This window comes from Melanaphis sacchari, unplaced genomic scaffold (genome assembly GCF_002803265.2).
Source record: "Melanaphis sacchari strain LSU unplaced genomic scaffold, SCAv2.0 Contig8_pilon_pilon, whole genome shotgun sequence".
Lineage (NCBI taxonomy): Eukaryota > Metazoa > Arthropoda > Insecta > Hemiptera > Aphididae > Melanaphis > Melanaphis sacchari.
The window spans coordinates 1,592,409-1,604,793 of record NW_020271635.1 but is presented as its reverse complement, the minus strand read 5'-3'; the positions used below and the strand labels follow the sequence as shown (position 1 = coordinate 1,604,793).

Sequence of the window (12,385 nt, the reverse complement as noted above, 5' to 3'; positions counted from 1 at the left end):
TATTGTTGTGAAAACTGTTTATTTCCACGCACTTATCTGATACTTAACTACCTTCCTACCTTACCTATCTTTAATATTATATTGTATAAGTGTTTGTGAATTATTTCGTTTCTAAAATCATATTTTAATGTATACGTTATTAGTATTATATTATATTTAATATAATGTATTAAAGTATTAAATTATACTGTATTGATAAAGGATAAAAAATATGCCTAGTTAATTGTTATTATAGATATCTAGTATACATAGTGTTAATTTTAAGTACATATTTATATACATCAATACATAGTTTGTTGTACACCTTTACTTGTACCTTATACCAAATTGTATTCGTATTAATAAAATTAATAAATGAAAAATTTTAATTGCGTTTTGTATCAGCTGTATACCTATCATTTTGTTATGGGTGATAAATGCATATCAAAATAATATTTTATATTTATATAATTCATTTATACATATCGGTCATCGCCATGACCATGTAGTTGCTACAATCGTGTTTACTGTTGCGATTTAGGTACCTATGAATCGGCACGGGCAACGGATGAGAAATGAGAATAGATACTTTATACAAACGTTGAAAACGTTCGATTAACAATAATTCTACGAGTATGTGTAATATAGATATACATTTAGATAGCTAATAACACTACTGTTTTATCAAGGCTGTAGTCAAGTCAAGAAGGGAGGCATTGCTCGATAAGGGTCAAGACTCGCTAACCATTGCTTCTACTGACCTAATAAGGGGAACCTTTTATATTAACATTCTTTGTAAGAATTTTCATTCCGTTTTAAAAAAGTTTAAGATAATAAAGTGAGATTCTTTTTATATTTATTTTGTAATTAGCTTTTTAAGGTTTTAGTTATTTAAATTAAGTGGATTTTCTATTTTTTCTCAGTTCTGTCCTACCCATGGGCAATTTTATAAGTTTCATTATGGATTTCTTGGTAATTTAAACTCACTATCAAAAGAAAAAATTGGTACTCTCATATACCTATAATCTTCAAAAATGTTATTTTTAAGTTTTAATAATTAATTTATCTAAAATACCAAATTCATAAAATAATGTATTATTTTTTCAGTTTTATAATGCCCTCCTTTCCATCAAAAATTCCGATTGTCTCGAATGTGCAAGTCGGCTATACTCTCACGGGGATGGCCGACCCGCGGCCTGCTTTGGATAATTTTACTATGGGTACCTGTGAGCTTTTAGTCCACGCTTTTACAAAAATATTATGTTTATTTAAATAATGTGATATTTATTTATTACTGCATATTGCACAGAGGTTTTAACTTTATTGCTATTAATAATCATATGCATATATATACATAATACATGAACCAAGAAGTCTAGATAAATCTATACATACATTTTATATAATTATCATTATTAATGTTTTTTATAATATATAATAATACTTTTGTTAGTTTATCAAACTTTAATTATAAAATAACTGTAAAATCATAAAAGTTATGTATAATATACATATATATATATATATATAATTCATAATATGATAAAAATAAAATTATATTTTACTTATTTTTTAAATATTTTGTGTAACTTTAAAAATTAGTAATATAGGCCACATTCGTAGTTTGTGGTCCGCGGGTTGAATACCACTATCCACTGCTACAGCCAATTAGAAGAATTCGTTGCGACATAAAACATGTCTAGGTACAGTGGCGGATTAACTTTCTTGGCGCCCTGAGACACGCTCAGTGTTGTTTACCACCCTCTTTTTTTAATACTACCCAAAGATCGTAATTTGAATGGGCTAACATCGAAGAGTGACAGGTAGGTAATTGGATATAGCAACCCTAGAAGTGAAAAATGTTTCAAAGGTATTATGGTTGAATAATTATTAATTTACAAATATTGTATTACATATAATCTTACAAGTTACCAAATTACAATCTATAAAATAATTACAAAAATAGTATGATTGATTTATTGCAGTTCTTTCGAGCTTTTAATAGAGAAAAATTATTTATCTTTTTTATTTTTTATTTTGAGATAAAAATAATATAACATAAAAAAAATTGCCACCCTAGGCTCGAACTTCAAAAGCCTAGTAGATAGGTAATCCGTCACTGCCTAGATAGTTTGTGTAATAGAACGCAGGTACCAAGATCTTGATAATATTATGTTTATGATTTTATGCACATGAATATTATAGCATTGAATGAAATTCAGAAGAAAAACGATAAAAATTAATATATAAAACCAACTGACAGCAATAAAGTTTATTTATACCAAGACCTTGAACTATTTAATAAACATTTATTTTTTATTTTTAATAAAAGGCGTAAGAATGACGTTCTACAAATGTGTGTTAATATCTAGGTATTTCAATTTTCAATCGTTCAAAAATAAATATTTACGTACGAATATACAATAGTCCGCGGTACCGTACAATTTCCCGCCAAACAAAAGTGTTATGTGTACCTAAATAAAAAAAAGTCAAAAATTTAAAATATTTATATACTATAAAAAGTGCCAAAATATTTTGAAAATTATATCCTGGTATCTAGAACATGCTTATATGAATTGTAGAAAATTTTAAGAGGACGTCGTGCCCGCATGTGTTGTTCCGTCTTTCACACGTACGATATAGTAAATTTCAATAGTGTACTTTTAGTTTTTATATTAAAGTGAATTGACCTATTATTAAACTTTTAGGTAAGAATATTATCTCATTGGTTTTCTACGATATTTTAATTTTTAAGTGAGTTACGACTTATGAGTATGAATATAAATATTTGAAAATGTTCATAACTCACTTAAAAATTATAACGTCCTCTTAATATAATCAAGTGATCGGGATATTTCGTCTTCTTTTCATCACCTTTATTATATAATACACCTTCAAATATTTCATAACTTATAAGTAGAGGTCGGAATAATATTCTTTTGAGTCTATATGCAATCAAACTTCGGGTTGAAATCTATAAAAATTATGGATCATGTAATTCAATGACAAAGGTTTCTTTTTTGCTTATTTGAGAATATATTAATTTTATAGAATTTGGATATTTTGTGTTGTAACTTATAAGGAAGAAAATTATCGATAATATTATTTAACAAGTTTTTAGTCCGTTAATATTGAGATGACTATAAATGGAATAACAATATGGAATGAGTTAATAAAATCTTAAGTTAACATTTTTTTAAAGCTAAATTATAAAGTGCCTACCTATAATTGCTTAATTAAATAAATAAAAAAATTAATATTTCAGTAAACATAGAATTGTATCATAATTAATGACCTTTGCGGCTTTGCATATCAATTAAATTGTATTTTTTTTAAATATGAAAGCATATTTTGAATTTAGAATATATTACTGTAAAAGCATAGTTTTTGCATATTTAACTACAATTTTTAAAGAATATTAGAAGAATATAATTAATTTTTTAGGGGAATATTAGCATCTTATTTTGGCTATTTTAAGAGAATATTATTCTGACCTCTACTTATAAGTTATAATGTAATAAAAATTCTAACCATAAGTATGCATGGGTGGTAGGTAGACTTGCAAGAAATTAAGTAATGTTATCATCAGGTTATCTGTTTAAAATTAAGGATATTTTGAATTTTCATTTATAGAAACAGATCACCGAAAATTAGGTATTTTTTCTGTTAAAATATTTACTTCTTTAACAAAGTCCATAAAATTCTCTTAGAATTTTTTTCAATTTAGATAGCATTAATTATTAAGAAAAATATATCATTGTAATTTTAGAAATTAAATGAATTCAGTTTACAATCCCATTTAGTCTTCTGATTGATAAGCAGGGTTTGGATTCAAAGGTAATATAATCAATAAAAAAGCATTTAAAATGTGAAAAGGCCAAAAGGCATTTAATTTATAAAAAAAAGCAATTCAAAAATAAACTAAAAAATTTAATAAAATAATTAGTTGGTATTAAAAAAAAAATGACTACCATGTATTTAAATAAGCTATCTTCAGTAAAACATTGATGGTTTGGGCTCAAAATATTTTTGTATATAGAAAATGATCTTTCTATGTCTACCCGAAGTTATTGGAGCGTATTTTAAACATAAATAATTATCTAAATTAAGATTACTACTTATTAAATCGTCATCACTTGTTGTTTCTCCATTCCAAATAATTTTTTAACATAATATCGACAGTACACAGTCTTCACAGTTCATCGATTTATAGCGTAGGCAAAAAGAAGCAAAAATGCATTTATAAGTAAAAAGGCAAAAAAGGCAAAAAATAAATAAATACATCCACCATTCTAGATATTAAACGAAATACATTTTTTTATTATAATTATTAAAAAAAGGCTTTTAATTTCAAATCCAAACCCTATTGATAAGATAATAAATTTATAAATTAAACTATATAAAAAAAAAAAGATAAAAATAATTATTGAAAACTTTAATCTAAGCATAAGGAAAACTAAATAATATGCTAATTGATCAAAATTACTAGTATATTAAATAGAGATTAATAATAGACAAACATTTTATACACACATGGACAATGCATAATTAAAAAATGAAATCATCAATAATAACAAATTAATTATATATTCAAAATAATATTGAGGTAACTACAATTTCCAAGTACCATTAACACTATAATTCTAAATAAATTACTTTAACATTAAAGTTTATTGATGTAAAAATATATTCTTAAAAATATGATGTATTTGTTTATGTAATTACTAGTCTTTTTTAGAATTTTAAGTAAAACGATTAATTTAAATGCACATTAACTGAAAAGCTTAAAGAACAGCAATATGACTTAAACAATTTGTAAATAATAATAATAATAATAATAATAAAACAAATAACAACAATGATTAAAATAAAATTAACAATAAAACTATTTGGCCCCAAACTTGTGCTTTTTGTTAATATTATATTAACTTATCATACTCTACTTTGAAATGCAATAATTAGAATACAAAGAATGGTTAATTGACACTGTATATTTTTCCTAATGCTAAGTTACTTGTTATTACTAAAAAAAATAGTTTGGCATTCAAATAAATATTTTAAACCTATTAACAAATTAAGTCAAGTATAATTATTATAACAACATTTATAGTGCTCAAATAACAAGTATAAAAAATGAGCAGAAGCCACCAATCTAAGACTTTATGGCATATAATGATTATGATCATTAATTACATTTTAAATTGGTATGGTGACATTTGTTTTTGATTTAATTTAAAATAATGTATTATTGATCTCGTCGGTCATGTATATAATGGAAAAGTATTCTATAGTTATGTTCATAATCAAATGGAAAATTGTAATTTAATTTTTTTGTAATGAGATATACCCCACCCAAAGCAACAGTCTTTTCAAGCACCAATAAGGTAAATTCATCTACTATGGTCTCTTGCGAGTTGTGATGATGATCAAGTTGATTGATAAATCCTTCTTTTAGTAATCCCCAACTTTTCCATACAGAGCCAACACACACCACATGCAGACCACCATTTTCTTTGTGTAACTTCTATATAAAAATAAGACATATATTAGCAAATAATGATTTGTTTTTAATTTAAGTAATTTAGCACTTTTACATTAATATTAAAAATATGGATTTTTTAAAACATACATAACCTTTTTTCACAATTAAACCTAAAAGCTTAAATAGTTTGCCTTACCTTCTAAAGATGTGGTTATTAAATTATATTAAACATATTTAAATGAATATTTCCAAATATTAAGACTTAACTATGAATTGGTAATTTATAAAAAAGGAATATGTTGAAATAATTAAAAAAAAAAAAAAACAAGAAGTATTCTTTTATTTTTGATTAAATCACTGTTATTAATAAAATAGAATCAAGTTGTAATAATTTAATATTAAAATAAATTTTCATGGATACATTTTGTTGATTTTGAATAGTTCAATTATTAAATTAATATTATTTTTATTAATTTTTAAAGTTATATTAAAATATTATCATGTTAGAGATTTAAAATGAATACACAGTATAATTATATTTATGCTTAGGTATACCAAAAGGAATAGTAAAAAATGAATGATAAACATTATTAAAAAGTAAATTTTAGCAACATTTTTATTTAAAACAATGAGTTATTATTTTTTTTCACTATATAGTAATAATTTTTAAATTAAATCTCACTTTATCAGCACCAGGGTAGAGTGATTGTATAAATTTTGCTAACTCTTTTCCAGCTTCACTAAAGATCCACCGACTTAGTTCATCTCCATCTTCAGCTAGTTCTGATATGGTTTTACACAATTTAGCTATTTCTGATTTTTCTTTTTTTTCACCATAAAATACATTCAACAAATCTAGACTGATTGTAAATTAATTATTAGTTATTTTAGTTAATAGTTCTTATTCTATGATTTCGTTAATTTAAACTTAATTAGTTTTATTTATTTTATTAATCAATTACACATAAATATAAATGTATATATAATATTTTAAGTTTAAAATAACTTGTTAAAACTAAAATATTGAAATGTGTATTCACGATAGATTAAAAACCATTTTAATATATATTAAGTCTATATAATCTATTAAAATTGTATTCATTATAACATTTAAAAAAATATAATCCACTTTTAAGTGATTATTTAATATTTTTACCAAAAATAAAAACCGAGTTTATTTTAAATTCATCCAGATTAAGAAATATAATCAAATATTATTCTACATTAAACAAAAAATATATTATTTGTGATAAAATGTTAGATACTTAATATTATATTTTAGCAAATAAAATAATGGCATATACTTTACATTTTATCAATATTAAAATGTTCTTTAATTGCTTCCCATACTCTATCAATTGAGTAACCATTTGGAACATAATTAAAATCTTCTAAATGATCCATGCATAATTTAATACTTTTGAATGCTATCCAATAAGCTAAATAATAAATACACAATATTATTAATAAAAATATTTTCCACTTAAAACAAATTAAATTATAATATTTTTTAATAAAATTATAAAGATAACTATTTAGAAATTGAAATTATCTTACCACTGCCTTCATCACCAAGTAGATGACCATAGCCTCCACATCTTTTTATTGAAGAATCTGGATTTATTAGAAGACTATTTGAACCAGTACCAGAAATAATAACAGCTCCACCTTTAAAATAAAAATATTAAATACATTTGAATCATAATAAATATACATGCAATTCATACTATTAATCAACAACATAAAAATTAATTTCTATCAAACAATATTTTAAATACCTGATTCACAAGCTAATGCAATTGGTGCTAATGTATCACTAACAACAATTACTTCATTAGTAAGATTTGGATAACATTCTATTAATTTACTTTCAAATGTTTTACAAAATGTTTGATCTTCGCATCCACTTAAACTTAAACCCTATAAAAAGTAACATTTTATTATTAAATAAAACTTGTATAGTAAAATCACTTTTTAATGTATACAAACCAATCCATTTAATTTTATATTGATATTAAGATTAGCTTTCCTAAGAGCTTCTTTAATTAAGTCATTAACTCTGGACAGGCAAGGTTCAATTCCAAGAATCTGAATAATATACATATTTTTTTAATATTACATAAATAATTAAAAATAAAATAATATAAATATGCTTTTAACAGTTTTAACTGCAATGATAATTTTTTTTTTATTGATATTAACATTAATAATTATAATATAGATGTCAATATTTTTTACTCTGATATAAATGATCTCTTTGGTTATTGATTTGACAACTTGGCGTTAATAATCTTGTAATAGATTTAAAAAAGGGAAATTTAAATACTAGAACTATTAATAATCTTAAGTCTAAATATTCTTCAAAAAAATTAGACTATTTATAATATTAGTTTCTTAATTTTTTAACAAAATTTTGAGCTTTGAAAGTATAATCTAATCTATGAGATTAATTTACATTTTGATATCATTACACAAAAACCTTGATTTATTTATGAAATATCTATACTACGTAAAATCAATATTTATCTTCAATAAAAATGTAATCATTAAAGATAGGTAACTTTTAATTTATTCAGTGATAAAATAAAAAATTATTAATTAGTTGCAAATTTAAAAAAATAATTTTTATCGACTGAAGTTTATATTTTAAAACTGTAAAATGTAATTTTAAAGCATTATTTTAACTTAAAATAAAATAAACTAAAACATATACCTAATATATTATGTTAAATAAGCATAATGAAATTTATATTTACATATCTTGGTGATTAGGTCTTTTACTGTTTTTGTTGTGGTATTTAAAATTAACAAATTTTAAATAAAAGGTATATTATTATACCCATTATATATATATATATATATGTTTTCTTATCACTTATCTAACAATTGTTTGTAAAAAACTGAGCCTTTTAAGATTTTTCAATTAGTTTATTATATTTTGTTTATTTTATTATCAAAACTAAAATTCATAATTTTTTTAAATAGGTGATTGACATTGTGATGATAACTTGTACCTAAGTAAAAATGAAATATCATAACTAGGAATACATTAATTGATAATGGTCTAAATCATATTTACTTTTTTAATTAATTGAAATTAGCAGCTGTATTCCCCATACAGTATTGTTCAATATCTTATTAACTCTAATGAATTTTTTTTTCATAAAAAAAATAATTGAAATGAAGGAAATAATAACTAAATGTATGCATACATTAAGAGAAAAGTGAAATTTTAAAAAGTATAGTTCTTATTTAAAAATAAATAATAATAATATAGATTTTACATTATTTTTATTATAATATAATAAAAACTAGTAAAGAAAAGTTTTAATTTAAACTATGAATTAAATGTCTTAAACACGGTTTATTATTTGGTAAATTATTATAAAGTTATAATTAAAGTAGTTTGTAGGTCTAGGCTAATTATATCTATGTGATATGATATGAAAAAATAAAATAAAAATAATAATGTAATATGTTGATATATAATAAAGACATGTACCTTTTAAAATATAAAGTATATTACCTATAACAATAAAGTATAATTATGTAAACCAAACTGTATTTTAAATTTTATAATTTAAAAAATAAGAATAAGTATCTCCTTTTGTTTAAAAAAATATCAGATTTCTGTTATTTTATAAGTATAAGTAATAAATACTTACCCACGGGTTTGTGCCTTCTCCTTTAAGTTCAGCTAAAATATCTCCTTTGCCATTGGTTAAGACGACCGTGGAAACCGATGCTCCCCTATAATGCGCAAAAAATACGTGTATTAGTATTACAGTGATGCGGCAGTTGGGAAGACGAATTTTAAATTAATATATATATTTTAACGTAGACTTACCCTTCGATACCACCAAAAAACGCGTCAGTCATAATGCAGTCAGCAAGAGGAGGAATAACAAAAATGCAAAAAGACCGTTCTGGCCGAGGAAATAATGATAAAAGCAAAAACAGGTAAAACGAGTTGTGCGTAAATCAAATTAACGCGGAGAGATACGCGATTGCGTGTACAATCGCTTCAAGAATATATTAAATAATATAATATATATACGTCTTTGTTGCGTAAAACTACCGAAGGCAAACACGCGCGTGAGTTTAGGTAAGTAGGTACTTCTTTTACAACTATTCCGTCGTACGATATAATGTCATCACAATAACAATATAACGTGTGTTTAATATTATTTTTTGTATGTCGGATACGTACGATACGAATAACTGTAATAAGAGTAACGATTAAAATACGCGTAAAAGTTTTGGCGACTTCGAGGACCGCGAGCAACAACGTGGAGACGGCGACGGTGCGATACTACGAGTGCGGCTACAAGTCTACTACGTACTACGCGATAAGTACTACGCTGTACTGCCTGTACTACAACATTAGTCACTACACGCAGACACGTCAACGAACTTACTGAGTAAAAATAATAATGATGAAAATAATAAATCCATCAATTATTTATTTAAATATATACAAGTTTGTTATTAAAGCGTCGACGGCGATAAGTCTTGATAACGTTGCGGCGAAAACACGTTATTCGGCCGATATCACGTTAATCGGCATTCGGCGGCGAATATAACGCTTTCGTAATGGCAATACAATATTATAATGTGATAGAGTAGCGCCGTCGTAACGGTAGTGGTAGCAGTATAGTGTAACCGTAGTATATGGTAGCGGTATAGGCTCTCTCGTGCCGTTCGGTGGGGTGGTTGGCAGTAGCTACTATATAGCTAGAGTTTGGCCGGCAGATCGAGAACAAACTACAAGTGGTCCGATGCCCACGAATTTCGGTTCGGTCGTCCCGCAGTCACAAGACTAATAATATACTGTCCGGCCGGCGCCGTCGTCTCGTGTTTTATATCGACGGCACTGTATAGTACGCGGCTGCCATAACATTATAGTTATGCCGATCCCACTCGAACGACCTCTCAAATCCTATTATTATTATAATTATTTCGACTATTGTGGTCGATCGAATCGAATATGTCTTTCACAATACGCCAATCGTCCGATTAACGATCTCGCTTTCAGGAGTCTTTTTCCGTTCCCCACCTGGCGATCGCGTGGCTTAGGCCGTTAAAACAATATAAAGTGCTCTTTTGTCACGCACACGAGTCCATCAATGGTAGCGTTGATTAAAAAATATTGCACCTCGCACAAAGTGTGTAGGTACCTATCTATAAAAGTACAAAACAGGTAATACTTACTCGTGTAAGTACACACGATTGTTGCGCCGCAGAACAAATATAATTACTTAAAATGAATTAATAAATTCTGTGTTAATTGTGCCACCTATACGGCTATACGTCATAGCCATCACTCGCGTTATGGTTTTTTTTTCACGGTTTTTATTTAATGGTCAATTACTATTGGAGCCACCGCCCCGTTATCGGTTAGTTTAATGAACAAATATTGTGTTATATTTTTTTTATTTTTACCTCCGCGCCAATGTCCCGCCGCGGTTCATTCGCATTTCAAACAAATATGCTAAATCACCACAACAACGACCGCGTAATAATGATCGCTTTGCTTTTGCACGTGTGATGTAGGTATACAATCGCTTATAATGCTAATTTTTCCGCTATAACCTTTGTGTAGTAAGTAGTAACTATAAGCGCACCTAAATCATATTATAATATAGTCGTCAGCAAGTTCGACGTGACGTTTACAAGAAGTCAAGAAGTTTATATAGGTATATGCAATTTGTCTTATTTTTTTTTGCGGCAAAATTTTCTGTAACGTTCGTATGTGTTCCAATTACCGCGGTATACGACCGTACTTGTACTCGTACATAATTGACCACTTATGGAATAACGTAAATATAGACCTTCTTGCATCAAATTTTGGGCCTTTATACTATATTTACCCTTTAACTATAAATTAAAATCGGTTTCCAATTATAATACTTTAATTTGATAAAATTATATTAAACTACTAAATATAATTTTAAATATGTGTTCTATAAAGTATATAAATATCTATTAAATTACAATATTTTAATTAAATACGTTTTTTTTTAATTTTTGACAATAGTTTCTATTTTTTTTTGTTTTCGTAAAAAAAAATGTTTTTCTTATATTGATTTGCTTTAAATATTTCTAAAAAAACGTATTATTTTTATTTATTTCGAGCACTATTTGTTGCGATTCAAGATTAATTTATGTTCAACTATACTTCGTAAATTTTGCAGGGCTTTTATTAAATTCGGTATGAGAATGATTACTTCTTTTAAAGAAATTCCACTTTATTATTTAATAAAATCTCTTAATTGATTGCACGTTAATGTTTTATAAAGTATATGTTAACAAGCTTGAAATTATCATAATTATTATTTAAATTTAATTTTAATTTTAAATTAAGAGAACTCTCAAATTGGTTGGGCCTCTGGTCTCTATATGACGAGTCCAAAGATATTTGGGGCCCTGTGTATAAATATTTATAATATTATATATACTTTATCGTGTGATCCATTTAATGTAACACTCATTATTATAGGCGGGAGTGGTAAACTGAGTCCTAAATAATTGGATGGATATTGGGACTAGGTAAATTGAGTCCCGAGTAATAATATTTTTCGAAAATTTTTTTATAAATAACGAAAATTTACCTGCTTAAAAATATAAAAATAAAAAGTCTCTACATTCAATGAGTACTGTATAGTGACTAGTCACCAATTAGTGATAATCGATTACCGATTTGCAAAAAATTTCAAGATTTGAATTCATTAAGAGTATATCAAATACATTTTTACCATGTACATAATATGATAAATAGTATCTAATAATAATAATAATAATAAACAAAATTTGACTTAAATTTGTTTATTATATACATATATATATAATTAATTGTGATTTTTATGTACAACGTAGTGAGTTATATTATAGATATTAAAAACAAAAAAAGCACATTTTTAACCA

The 12,385-nt window shown here is 25.5% G+C and overlaps 1 protein-coding gene across 1 annotated transcript; it reads right to left on the bottom strand.

Moving 5' to 3' along the window:
* Positions 1 to 5,180: 5,180 nt before the first annotated feature.
* LOC112602488 (N-acetyl-D-glucosamine kinase) lies at positions 5,181 to 10,254 on the bottom strand. The gene is made up of 8 exons (XM_025350580.1): positions 9,309 to 10,254; positions 9,127 to 9,211; positions 7,451 to 7,549; positions 7,240 to 7,381; positions 7,019 to 7,129; positions 6,771 to 6,900; positions 6,144 to 6,321; positions 5,181 to 5,503 (listed from the first exon to the last, which is right to left on the bottom strand). Exons 1-8 carry the CDS (start codon positions 9,338 to 9,340, stop codon positions 5,225 to 5,227), a joined length of 1,056 nt encoding a protein of 351 aa, XP_025206365.1. The 5' UTR covers positions 9,341 to 10,254; the 3' UTR covers positions 5,181 to 5,224.
* Between the last annotated feature and the right edge of the window lie 2,131 nt (positions 10,255 to 12,385).